The 14358-nt window shown below is 42.4% G+C and overlaps 1 protein-coding gene across 1 annotated transcript in view; it reads right to left on the reverse strand.

Moving 5' to 3' along the window:
* LOC103252434 (mitotic spindle assembly checkpoint protein MAD1-like) overlaps positions 1 to 14358 on the reverse strand; it is a 386753-nt gene that overhangs the window by 146503 nt on the left and 225892 nt on the right. The window contains exon 6 of the mRNA XM_008051059.2: positions 746 to 836. Within this exon, the coding sequence (XP_008049250.2) occupies positions 746 to 836 (91 nt within the window). The remainder of the gene's footprint in view (positions 1 to 745; positions 837 to 14358) is intronic.

Genomic DNA, 14358 nt, shown 5'->3' on the forward strand with positions numbered 1-14358 from the left:
GATGCATTCTGATGTGGTACTGCATACAAGTGCCAGGGGTTCACCTGCCAGCAGTCTAACAACCCCACCTGAGGGATGCGATCAATTAAACAGGCACAAGATGACAGGTCCTGGGCCAAGCACACAGTCCAGTGCAGCTCAGAGAATCTCACTTTATCATGTATGTCACCAGGAGTTGGCTATAAAAAAGAGGTTTGATTTGCCTCTAATAGGTGCCAAGATAAAATCAATGGTCTGTCTAAAAGCTGGGTCATCTCAAACCTGTGGGTTTCTTGCCATGGAACAATTTACACAGGAGGATAAAAACTAAAAAGAAAGCAAAACTAAAAGAATGCAAACAGTCCATCCTCATGAGGGTGGGTCAACAGGACAGTCGTGGATGCAAAATCAGAACCAGATAGGATCTCCCGCCTGTGTCTCTCCCCATGAACCTACTCTTGACACAAAAGGCACTGTGGTCAGCGCAGGGAGAAGAGGAACCCGTCAGCAGAGTGAGAGGCCTCCAGGAGAAGGGTCTGGTGACCAGCACAGACCTGCCCATGGGAACATGCTCACTTCTGTTAGACTCTGGGGCACGGGCTCATGACCAGGTACGGGTGTGTACACAGCGGGAAGGCCAAGGACGGTCCAGACTGACGAGTTAGAAAGTGGGATGTTCCGTGGGTTGTGGGTGGGACCCAAGGACATGCACATCTGACACAGGCTCCAGGACGTGCCTCCACGAGGGGCTGCCCCCAGCGCTTACCTGCAGGGTACGCCTCTCAAGCTGCATCTCTAGCATCTTCTTCTCTTCCTCCAGTCGACTCCGCTCCCGTTCTAGTTCCTCTATCTTTAACCTGCAAGGACAGTGAAACCATGACAAGGCATCCGTGGCAGCCTGTGCTGCAGAAGTCTTGCCCTCTGGTTGATGAGAAGGTAGAAGCTTAGGAGATCTGGCTATACAATTTTTGTTTTGAAATATACATATGTGAAGCTCTCATTGTCCAGGGATGATATAAAGGAAAAAGTGCAAAATTACATAAGTACAGGACAGAAGAGTCCATAAAAGGAATCTATTCGGGTGGAAGAGATTGTGCTGGTGAAGGAGTCCTCGCTAACCACAACTTGACCGGAAGCACATAAGCACACCAACCAGAGGTAGGACATGTGGGAGTCTAGGTGTGCCCTGTGGCATCAGCCTACTCCTAGAGCATGTGATGACAGATTTTAGAGGACACTGAGAAACATGACAATTACCTCAAGAAAGTCTCCAAAAATGATGAAAAGACATGGAAAGATTTCGAATGTGGGGGTGTTCAAGGAGCTGATGACTGGGGGCTAGGGTGGAAAAACTAAGATAAGAAACAAAAGCAGGCATTGGGGTGATCTCTGGCAAGTTCCCCTTATCCTCTGTGGGTCTGTGGGCAACAAAGACCAGCGGCTGAGGCAGGAATGGAGGCCAGTTTTAGCTTATAGTAAGAAACTGTCCATTTTTGTCTTCATTTTAAAATCTAATATTTTGAATAAAAACATATTCGTGTAATTTAAAAATCAAAAGCTTTGTCAAGGCCCATAGAGATGGAAATAGTATACAACACTACATAGACAGGGACACTGGCTGCCCTACCAGCCAGATGGAAAAAAACTTGTAAGGAAGGTCTTTGCTTAGCAGTTGGGAATAATTATTCTAGACTGAGAACTGCTCCAGGGCATCCTAGAAAATTACAAGAGCAAGACCTAAAAAAACCCAAACTCTTTCTAAGAAATCTAACTGCATCTCTGAAAAAAAGATCAAGAGGATATATACAAATACAAAAATGTCTAGAATTTTACAAGCTAAAATCTACAATGTCTGCCATCCAATCAAAGATGATCAGGTATTAGGAGAAGCAGGAAAACATGGCTCATAATGAGGAGAATGAGCAGTCAATGGAAACCTACCAAGAAATACAGACATTAAGACAGTTGTTAAACAGAACAGGACATTAAGACAGTTGTTAAAACTGGTGGAACAATGGAACAGTTAAGAATAGACATGGAAGACATTAGAAAGACTCAAATTTCTAGAGGCAGAAGTTCCGATGCCTGAGATTAAAAAAAATACACTGGATGGGATTAATGACAGATTAGACTCTGCAAGAGAAGTTTAATGTACTTGAAGGCATAGCAATAGAAACTGTCCAAAATAAAACAGAGAGGAAAATGAATCTTTAAAAACAAAGAGAGAATCACTGAGCTGGGAGACAACTTTATGAGGCATAAAACACATGTAACTGGAATCTCCAAAGGAAAGAAGAAAAGGGGACAGGAAAAGTACTATAAGAAAGTTTCCAATTTGATGAAAAGTATAAAACCACAGACTCAAGAAGCTCAACAAACATGATGAAGCACGCGGCATAAAGACACAACGCCAGAGCACATAATAATTAAATTGCTTAAAACCAATGATAAAGAAAAAAAATCATAAAGGCAGCCAGAGGGAAAAACGTTACCTATGAAGGGGCACAAAGCAGATTTCTCACCAGAAACAATGCAGCTGAAGAGTGGAGAGAGATCTTCGAAATACCGAAATAAATCAAACACCAATCTAGAATTCTGTACCCAGTAAAAATATTTTGAAAAACAAAAGCAAAACAAAGATGCTTTCAGACATTCAAAAGCAGAAATAATTAATCGCCAGCAAATCTACTCTACAGGTAATGTGAAGGGAAGTCCTTAAGGGAGAAGGCAGATGACTGCAGAAGGCAATATCAGACCCACACAAAGAATGAAGAGCAGTGGGGTGGTCACCATATGTCTTTTGAAGATAGTGAAATTGTTAACTATTTTTAAAAGCAATAGACTGTTTAGACAAAAGTAATAAAAACAGAATGGGGTTTAAGACAGAGAGCAAATAAAATGCATGACAACAAGAGCATAAAGGTTCAAGGCGAAAAATAAACATGACAGTTGTAAGGTTACTACACTATATGTGAAAAGGTACAGTATCACCTGAAGATAGACTGTGACAAGTTAAAGATGTATACTATAAACCCTACAGCAACCCATAGAATAACAAAACAGAGTTCTAGTTAAGAAGCCCCCCAAATAAAGCAGAATCATAAAAAAAAAACAAAACACAATTAATTTGAAAAAAGGCAGAAAAACAGGAAAAAAGAAAATTAAGAAATAGGACCACCGGGCTCGGTGGCTCAGCCTGTAATCCCGTGCTTCGAGAGGCTGAGGTGAGTGGATTGCCTGAGCCCACGGGTTCGAAGACTTACCTGGGCAACTTGGCGAGACCTCATCTCGACAATAAATCAAAAAAATTAGTTGGGCGTGGTAGCGCGCGCCTGTAGTTCCAGCTACTCGGAAGTCTAAGGCAAAAGGATCGCCAGAGCCCAGCAGGTCGAGGCTGCGGTGGCCGGGAGCGGCCACTGCACTCCAGTCTGGGCGACAGAGTGAGACTCCAACTCAAAAAAAAAAAAAAAAAAAAAAGAAAAAGAAAAAAAGAAATAGGACAAGCGGAAAATAGTAAAATGGCAAGAACAAACTCCATCATATCAATAGCTATGTTAAGAGGTAAATGGTCATATTTGGGAGATAATCAAATTGGATTAAAAAGCATCATTCAATTATGTGCTGCTGACAAAAATGCACTTTTAAATATGAAGATGCAAAAAGACATGCTGCCACTAAGAAAACCTGCAAGAGAAAGTCAGAGAGGCTATTAATATCAGACAAAGCAAATTTCAGAGTCTAGACTACTAACAAAAAGGTAACCTCATAATAATAAAAGGGTCCATTACTCAAGAGAACACAACAATCCTAAACATGCACACACTACTAAAAGAACTTCAAAAGAAATGAGGCAAAAACTGACAGACCTGCAAGGAGAACAGGCAGGTCCACAATTACGAGCGGAGACTTCCACAGAACTCTCGCAGTAATTGATAGAACAATTAGCAAAACGTAGGAGGAGAAGGACTCTATTATAAACCAACTTGACCTCATTCAGACTTATAGACTCCAACTTATACCAGCAGAATACAGTCCTTTCAGGTATGCTCAAAATATTCACCAAGACAAGCCAAATGCTGAACCATAAAAGAAGGCTCAATGTATTTAGAAGGAACTTGGTGATTCCAAATATGTTCTGTGACCATAATGGAATGAAACTAGAAATCAGTACCAGAAGTATCTGGAAAATATCATTGACAAAAACAGCCAACACCATGAAATACACAGAGATGAAACTGCACTGGGATGAGCAGCCTGTACACTGACAACTTCAGAGTACTGCCAAGAGATGTCAAAGATGCCTGACACACACAGATGCACCTCATTCACGGGCTAGAGACTCAGTACTGTCAGAAATGCACTTCTCCCCAAATTGATCTGCAGAATCAAAGCAATCTCAAGCAAAATCACAGAGGTTTCTTTGTACAGATTGACAAGCTGATTCTAAAATTCATATGAAAATGTAAATTGACCTAGAACAGTGAAAATATTGAAAATGAAAAAGGAAGGCTACCTAATTTCACAAATTATGTTAAAGCTATAGTAATCAAAACAGTGTGGTAGGCAGACCAATGAAACAGAACAGAGGGTCCAGACACACACACACAACCTCTTTGATAAATGTACGAAAGCAACTCAGTGTAGAAAGGATGGTCTTTTCAACAAATGGTCCTGGAACAACTAAGTACTCATGGCGGGGGGGGGGGGGTCCTAAAATCCTGTACAATAAACTAAAATCTTATACCATTCTGAATTAAAATCTTGTACAGTATAAAAAATTAACTCAAATTGGAAATAAACGTGCATATAAAAACAAAAATTATAAAACTGCTATAGGAAAATAGAGAAGAATATTTTTGTGAATTTGGGATAGGCAAAGATTTTTTAGCTATAATACCCAAGTCATCATATATGAGTATAAGAGAAAAAAATTAAAGAATTGAACTTTATCATAAGTAAAAACTCTTCAAAGACTAGGTGAAATGAATGAAAAGACAAAAGACATGGATTGGGAGAAAATATCTGCAAAGCAAATCTGACAAAGGACTTGTATCCAGAGTACCACACACCTGCAGGACACACTTCCTGAAGCAGAGCTACTGGTCAGAGGGCAAGTGTCTTTGCCATTCTGACAGACACTGCAAACAGACCCCCCTACCCATCCCCACCCCTCGCCCCCCGGTGTTTGGAGCCGTTCCCATTAGTACCAGCACCCTGAGCATGGGCCCGAGAAGTTATTTCTGCAACAACACTTCACTCCTCTGGATGCAAGGAGCTTCTTGGCACTGGCCTCATCAGCCCACAGCCCAGTGTTGTCCTGTCTCTTGTAGGAGCCACTGTGCACCAGGAGATCTACCATATGCCACAGGTGCCAGCTGACATCTACTGGAGAAGTTTCTGGAGCCTTGCAAGTGCTGGGGCTTTATAAAAAACTTACTCAATCTTCACATCCAATCTAGCAGAAAAGTCCTGTTAACTCTTGTAAAAGAGGAAAGTGAAGCTTGAGAGATTATGTGAGATGCCCAAGATCACACAGCTGGTGAAAGGCCTGTCCAGGAAACCAACCCCAGCAAATGCTCCTACTCACTGCATCAGCACTTCTCAGGTGTGAAATAACCTGCCCAAGATGACTCAGTGCTATGTGGCAGGACCAGCCTCCAAGGCAACCTCTGAGAAGATGCCTTCTGCAGGGACTTCTCAACTGAGGAAGAAACTGGATAAGAAGACTTCCAAGGCCCCTTTTAAAATATGATATTATGGATTCTGAAGGCTTGTGAGCAAAATGTTTTTGAGAGTAACTATAAATAAGCATATGCATATAGCTGAAGACATGTTAATAATATGACTTGGCCAGAAGTGATGGCTCACACCTGTAATCCCAGCACTTTGGGAGGCCAAGGCAGAAGGACTGCCTGAGCCCAGGAGTCTGAGACCAGCCTAGGACACATAGTGAGACCTTGTCTCTAAAATAAATGAATGAATGAATAAATAAACAAATAAAATAGGTGGCCATGGTGGTTTGTGTCTATGGTCTCAGTTTCTAAGGAGGCTGAGGGGAAAGATCACCTGAATCCAAGGAGATTGAGGCTATAGTTACCGTGATCCTGCCACTGTATTCCAGCGTGGGTGACAGAGTGAGACCATGATTCAAAATGACTTGCTATGAGCCACCCTAGCTGTCAGAGAACAAGCCCACATAAATAGTGTTTGTATATTAAAGGGTATGCTTTTTTAAAAATTATTTTAAACATATGGAGTACACAAGTGGTCTACATATAGGTTAAGTTTGGGCCTCCCAGTGGTCCTCACTTCGCCTGGTTTAGGATCAGGTACTAAATGGGTACACTTTCTTTTGCTGTCCTCTTTTTCAAACAAACTGCTACCTCACTGAGAGAGCGGGAGAAAGAGAGCAAAAAAATGAATAAGGAAGTATGCGTGCATGTGATTGGGGGGTGGTTGTTCAAAAGCTCAGAATTCTGGTTTGCCTTCAAATGGTTCAAAGCAATCAGTTCTGGCATAAGCTTTTGAAACTGACGGACTCCAAGTTTTTTAAACATTGAACATCCAATGTAATACTATAAGAAAATGACTGACAGTAGTGGGAAACTATGATGGGGGGAGGGAGATGGGATTCACGGTAGTAAATATCTGTCTGGGGACGGGGAAACACCTCTTATCAACAAGGGTGCCTGAACGAAACGTATTTGTATACCTAATCCTTAACTGTACCCCACAATATCAAAATAAAAAATATTGATTATAAAAAAAAACAACTAAACATTAAGAGCACCATAAATTAGATAATACCCTAGATCCTTTTTTGAGAAGACAGTCATTCAAAGCAGGGTGTGTGTGTGTGTGTGTGTGTGTGTGTGTGTGTGTGTGTAAACCAGCTAACAAGAGGTAGTTAATATCTTGCTTAAAACATTTATAATGAACATATCACAAATACTGGAAAACTTCTGCAAGAAAAATGACTGTTTTTGCTGACCTAAGAGACCGGGTAATGGAGGGTGATGCAGGTCAGGCTCCCAGGGCCTAGAAAGAGGATAGCAGTGGGACTGGGGCCCACGAAGCCCCTCACACAAGCCAGTCTCCCAATATCCCCAGATGCCTCCATGGCCCTGCTGGCCCCTCCCCAAAAGGCCTGACGGCCACCCTTCACACTTCACTTCTCTGTCCTGGTCATCAAAGGGCTCACTCTGTGTTCCCAGTACTGAGCCTGGCATGGCATTCAGTTCACGGCTGGCATCAATGACCATTTCCTGGACATCGAGTGTGTGAGTGTGGGAATCCTGACAGAGAGGTTGGTGGGCAGAGCAGGCAAGAACCCTAGCTCTGGAGGTGTTCGCAGGGGGCAACTTAGCCTAGTACTCGCCATGTGCCCCTAGACTAAGCACTCTGACCCTCCAGCTTCTGTTTTCTCATAAAGAAAACACACATGACAAAGCCTCGCAGGAATGAGTGTGATGGGTGAGCAATTGCCCTTCCTCCCCTACAGGGCACAGCTACAAAGCCTGGACATAGCACACGACTCTAGAAAATCCACGGCCACTTGCAAACAGAGGGATGCCATGGTCCTTCTCCTGTATTTCCTGACCCCAACCTCGTGTAGCAAATCCAGGAACTGAGAGAACTCAAGGGGAAGTCCTCCGGCACTTGCCTGGGAGACAGGAAAGGACAAAGCATAGGGTCAGGAGCGTGGTAGTCTCCCATGGCTGCTGTCCCCACTCTTCACGTACCACCTGCTGGGCAACCAATGTGGCTGCAGTGGCAGCAGGGGACCTCAGGGGGGCCCTCACTCTCCAGCTGAAGCTGCTGTGGCTCCAGGTGGGCAAGACAAACTCCCACTGCACTTTCCTCCCTGTCTCCTCCTACTGGGCCACAGTGTGGACCCGGTCTCGCTGATACAAGCAGAGTGCAGCAGACAGCACACAGACCACATCCTTGGAGGACCAGGAGACCCAGGAACACGGAAGGGCCAGGAAGACTGTGGAGGAGACGAACTGGGGAGAGAAGCCCTGTGGAGCGGCTTGTGAGTTGCAGGCTGCCCTGGAGCTGCCCACGCAAGGTCTGATCTGAAACTAGCCTACGAAGCCAGTGAAAACTGACCTCACAGGCGCTGCCAGGACCCCAGGCTGACCACCAAGGCTCACACTCAGGAGGAGGTAAGGAGCAGGAGTGCTGTCGAGGCCTTGTAGCCTGAACTGAGACGTTGACCATGCTCCACAGAGGGCAGCTGGGGCCTGGCCCAGAGTCCACTGGGGTCGAACCACTGCTAAAGCAAAACCACACTCACAATCTCTTATAGTGTAATGTTCAAAGGTTTGGGACACAACCTAAATCATGCAGCATATGAAGAACCACAAAGGTGTCAAGTCAACTGGAAAAGACAGTACCAGCACCAGCCAAGGTGACAGGGTGCTGGGTTACCTGAGAGGCACAGCACAGAGGAGAACACAGAAACACTAACAGATGACTGTGCACATTCTTGCAACACACATCACAGTAACTTAAACTCAGCAAGGAGTCAAAAGGGAAATGCTGAAAAAATATTTAAGGAAATAATGGCTGAAAAATCTCAGATTTGGCACACATACACACAAAAAATACCCTACAGATTCAAGAAGCTGAGCAAACTCCAAACAGTATAAGCCCAAAGAATCCCACACCCAGACACATCAAGATGAAACTGCTAGAAACTAAAGACAAAAAAGTGTGAAAACAGCCAGTGAAAAAACATGCATTATCTCAAAGAGAACAACGATTCCAATGTCTGCAAAAGTCTCAGGAGGAACCACGGAGCGCAGAAGGGGGCGGCACAGCATTTGTAAAGTGCCAAAAGGTAAAGTCTGTCACCCAAGTTTCACATCCCCATAAACCATTCGGAAATGTGGGTGAAATAAAGTCACTCTCAGTACAGGAGAACTACGAGAAACATAACCAACTGCTCCAAAACAGCTACTAAAGGATGTTCTTCAGAACGAAAGAAAATGACATGCAAAGGGTGCCGGTAACATTAAAAATAAAGGAAGGATAACAGAAATGGTAACTATCTGAGCATATATACTACACTGTTCTTTTAGTGAGTTATTTAAAAATTATTTATGATTAAAAGCAAAAACTTCTGGCCGGGCTCAGTGGCTCAGCTTATAATCCCAGCGCTTTGGGAGGCTGAGGCAAGTGGATTGCCTGAGCTCGTGGGTTGGAGACCAGCCCAGGCAACTTAGTCAGACCTCGTCTCTACAATAAATAAAAAATTAGCCGAGTACGGTAGCATACACCTGTAGTTCCAGCTACTTGGAAGGCCAAGGCAATGGAGTGAGACTCCAACTCAAAAAAACCAACCAAACAAACAAACCAACAAACAAAAACTTTTAACACTGTCTGCTGAGACTCTCAATGCAGGTCGCGGTACCACATAGAAGGGTGAGGGAAAGGGGCCTGTCGGGTGGCCAGCTTCAGTTTTATATGAAGTAGTAAAATATTGGTTCTAAATAGGCATTATTACTCTGTAATTCCTAGAGCAAACACACACACAAATTAAACAGAGAAGTACAAATGCACAACAGCTTCATTTAAATGGAGTACTAAAAATTCAAATAACCCAATAGAAAGCAGAAGTGTTAAACAGAGAAATGGAAATGGAGAGAACAAACAGAAAACAAATAATACAATGGTAGCAGGTTACCAAAATGGGTTAAACATATGACCAGACTGTATAATGCATTCAGAAAATTCAAACTGATACAAGCAAGTTAAAGGTCAAAGGACAGAAAATATGTACACTAACGTAAAGCGAGCTGGTTGAGGGCCTAGAAGCAGGGATACCCCAGTAGTGACAGGCACACCCAGCACCCCAGTCTTGGTTCCTAATACCATTCTGCCATAAAAAGACTCAAAACTCTTTGGAGAAAGAAACAGCTAACACTAAAGCTGGGACAAAGAAAATACAAGATGAGTCCAGAGCACCTTGTGGCACCAAAAAGTAAGGAACTGCCCAAGAAACAGAAGGACAGGGTAAGCCCAGGGCACCATGGGCAGCCTGAGATCTCCCAGTGTCCCCCTGGAACAAATGCAACAAAAATAATGATGTACTGGACTAGAACACAGAGTATACAATAAACACACCTCAGCCCATACTGTTAGGAATAAATGAAGGAACAATAAGCTGGAAGAGGAGGCAAATCTTCCTTAAAGAGGAATTCCCAATAATATATGTAGTTATCCCTCCAGAAGGGGGAGCTTCATGTGCTTCCCACCCCAAGCCCCGCCCCTCCCTTGCAAGTGGGCTTCCCTTAGTGATGCACTGCCAAAGAACAGAGTAGAGAAAGTGAAAAATAACTTTATAGAGGAGAAACCTGTTCAAGTAATCAAGTTCACCATCAACAGTGCTGTCAAGTGGACATCATGTGCTCCCTGATATGATGCGATAAGAAAGGACTTGATGTCTGTGATCTTTCCAAAGCCCCACAATTTCACGTTAATTGTGAAACATGTCAGACAAACACAGATTGGAGAGGGGGGCATTCTATGGACCCCTAGCCAGTACTGTCAAGGTCACAAGAAACAAGGAAAGACAGAGAAACTGCCATAGGTCAGAAGAAGCAGGCACGACTTCTCAACAAAAATCCCTGGTTGGGACATTAATGGAAAAACTGGTGAATCTAAATTATTCCTTTATTAATCCAAACTGGCAGGAGACGAGTCAACAGTAACACACCAATGACATGATTACATGAGATGTTAACAATGAGAGACACCAGATGAAGAGTATATAGGAACTCTCTGTACTATCTGTGCAATTTTCCTATAAATCAAAAATTATTCTAAAAGAAAGGAAAGGAGAAAGCCAGCTTGAGTGGCTATATTAATAACAGACAAAGCAAACTTCAGAGCAGGTAACCAGACACTCAAAAAGGACATAAAGGGTTAATTCACCAAGAAGATACAATAACCCTAAATGTATATGTTCCTAAAAGCAGTACTTCAGTACTGGAAGCAAAAAGGACAGAAGTGGAAGGAGAAAGACAAATTCACAAGGTCAGTGGGAGACTTCAGCACTCATTCTTGAGTAGCAAAGAGAACTCGCAGACAAGGTCAGCAAGGACACAAAAGACCTGGACAACAGCCTCATCTCAAAGGTCCAATCAGAATTTACAGAACACACTGCCCAAATACAGTCAAGTAAACATTATCTCAAGTACAGATAAACCATGCTGCAAGACAGAGCATACTCTGGGGCACTGCACAAAGCTTAACAAATTTAAAAGAACTGAAACAATACAAACTATATTCAAAGACCATAATGAGATAACCAGATATTCAACAATGGCAAGATGACAGGAAAGCTCCAAACACTTGAAAATGTAACAACGCATATCAAAATATTTCACTGTTTAAAAAACATGACTACTAAAATTAGAAAGTATTTTTGACTGAACACAACATATCAAAATTTGTAGATGTGGTTAAAACAGTGCTTAAAGAAAAATTTGTACCATCAAAAGCTTATATTAGAAAACAAGAAAGATCTCAGATCAGTATGAAAGCATCCACTTTAAGAAATTAGATAGCAAAGAAAAAAATAATCCCAAAGCAAGCAAAAGGAAGGATATAACACAAAAGGCAGAAATCAGTGAAACTGAAAACAGGAGGAAAAAAAAAATAGAGCAAAGTTAAAGAATCCTGAAACTGGTTCTTTGAATAGACCAATTAAACTGTAAATCCTGAGAGCAAGACTGAAAAGGGGGGTAGGGGGAAGAGACGGTATAAAGTCACAATTTCAGGAATGAAAGTGGTTTCCACTGAGAATCCTGGCAAAGAAGACAGGAAAAGGGCCAACAGGCATATGAAAAAACGTTCATCACCAATCACCAGGGAAATGCAAGTCAAAACCACATTCTCACACCTTTAGCATGGTTATTATAAAAAAAATAAGTAATGATGAGAATGTGAAGAACACTTGTTGGTGGGAATGAAAATGGTGGAAATGTAAATCAGCATTGCTATTATGTGAAACGTTATGGAGGTTCCTCAAAAAACTAAAAATCGAACTCTCATAGGCTCCAGCAGTCCAACTTCTGGATATATACCCAAAGGAAATGAATCAGAATGTCAGAGGGCTGTCTTCACACCTGTGTTAATGACAGCATTATTTACAACAAACAAACAAACAAATGACACAACAAAACGCTGAATCTTTGGCCAGCAATGGAAAAGTCAAGCAGCTTTTGAACCATAAGATCCCCATTCAAAGGGATGAGCACCCTCAGCTTTTATTTCTGGAAGTAGGGAGAAGGTAGGGCTAAAACCAGAAGATTGGTTGAAGATCCTTTAAAAACAGACAAACAAACAAACAAGGAAACAAAACTACTTTTAAGGAAACAGTTACAGATTTGCCGGAATTTGCAGAAAACATACAAGGAGGCCCCATGGTTCTTTATCCAGTCTCCCTCCACAGTACCCAAATCAGAAAAACTGACTTGGTCCAATCCACAGAGACTGTTCAAACTGTCAGCTGACACGCACTTCCTCACGTGGCTACTCCTACACGACCTGCCCTATGTGTGTGTGGGGGGGGGGTGCTCATACCGACAACCAGACAAGGCCAGCTGTGACACTAGAAGGCTTCCTCCAGCTATCCTTTTGTAGGCACACGCATCCCCACCCCCAAACCCTTGGCAGCCTCCTCTTCTATCTTCCAGAAAAGACTGTCAAGTTGATGTTAATTATTCTTTATCTGTTTCGGAGAACTTTCTAGGGAAACCATATGGGCCTGGGGGTATCCTTCTTAGAAGCATTTTAATGATGACTTCACATTTTTTAAAGTAGAGAAAGTCCTCACTTAGCACCCTCAAGAGGTGACATAGAAGGCTTTATATTATGTATAAAACTTTCTTTTATTATAGAGATGTGGAGTACAAGTCAGGATGAAGGACATAAGTAGTCCACGAAGAGGTGAAGTTTGGGCCTCCAACTGGTCCTTACTTCCTCTGGCTTAGATCCCTTTGTGTCGTTGCATGCCCCCCGCTTCCTCCCGCAACCGTTGAGCCCTCCCTTGTGCTACTGCGATTAATGTTCGGGTCCCACTTTATGAGAGAGGACATGTGGTATTCAGTTCTTTGCTTCTGTGACAGATCACTAAGTATGTAGGTCTCCAACTCCCTCCAATTTACTGCCAAGTCCATGACTTCAAGTTTTTAATGTTTGTAAGACTTGCCAGATAATCTGTTTCATTGTGGTTGAGTTTTGGGTTTTGAGGAATTAATCTATTGTTTTTCTAAGTTAATAAACTGGTAAAGTGTAAAGTTGTTCGTAGTATTCCCAAAACACCCTAATATTAGCTACAGAATCTATAATGGCATCCCCTATTTCGGATATTGTTTGTCTTGCATCTTTTATTTTTATTTTAGAGCTGGAGTCTCACTCTGTGGCCTAGGCTGGAGTGCATCACAGCTACCGCAGCTTCAATCTTCTGGGCTCAGGTGATTCTTCTACCTCAGCCTTCCATGTAGCTAGAAAAACACGTGCACCACCACACCCAGTTAATGTTTTGATTTACTGTTGAGATGGGGTGCTCAACATGTTGCTCAGGCTGGTCTCAAGCCCCTGGGCTCAGGCAATCCTCTTGTCTCTGCCTCCCAAAGTGCTGGGATTACAGGGTTGAGTCACTGTACCTGGTTCTTTTATATATTTGTCAATTTTGCTAGAGGTCTATCAATTTTATTGATTCCCCCCCCCCCCAAAATCCCCATATTTTTGTTTCAACAATTTTCTCTATTTTTTTAAATCTTGTTAATTTCATTACTTTTTGTTCTTTGTTATTTCCCTCTTTCTGCTTGTTCTGGGCTTATTTTGCTCTTCTTTTTCTAGGTTCTTGTGGTTGGAACATAAATTAGAGAACTTTCTTCTTTCCTAATGTAAACATTTCATGCTGTAGATTTCCTTCTCAGCACTGACTTAGCTACATCACACACATTTTGATATATGTATATCCATTATCACTCAGTTGTATTTATTTTTTCTTTGAGACTTTCTCTTTGACACATGATCAATTTAGAAATGTGTTAATTTGCAACTGTTTAGAGATTTTCCTGTTACTGATTTGTAGTTTGAGTTCATTATGATCTGAGACCACAGTCTGCATGAACCTGACTTTTTCAAGTTTGTTGAGTCTGTTTTACGACCCAAAATGTGGCCTATCTTGGTGAACATTCCAGGTAAACTTGAAAACACGTGTGCGCTGCTGTTGTTGAACAGAGTGCTCCGTGGGTACTGTTTAACTCCTGTGGATAGATGGGGACATTCGCTCCATATCTTTTGTTGCTTCTTGGTCTAGTTTTCTATCAATTACTGAGAGCGAGGTATTAGAGCCCT

This window comes from Carlito syrichta, unplaced genomic scaffold, assembly GCF_000164805.1.
Source record: "Carlito syrichta isolate Samal-C Ts95f unplaced genomic scaffold, Tarsius_syrichta-2.0.1 Scaffold158442, whole genome shotgun sequence".
Taxonomy (NCBI): domain Eukaryota; kingdom Metazoa; phylum Chordata; class Mammalia; order Primates; family Tarsiidae; genus Carlito; species Carlito syrichta.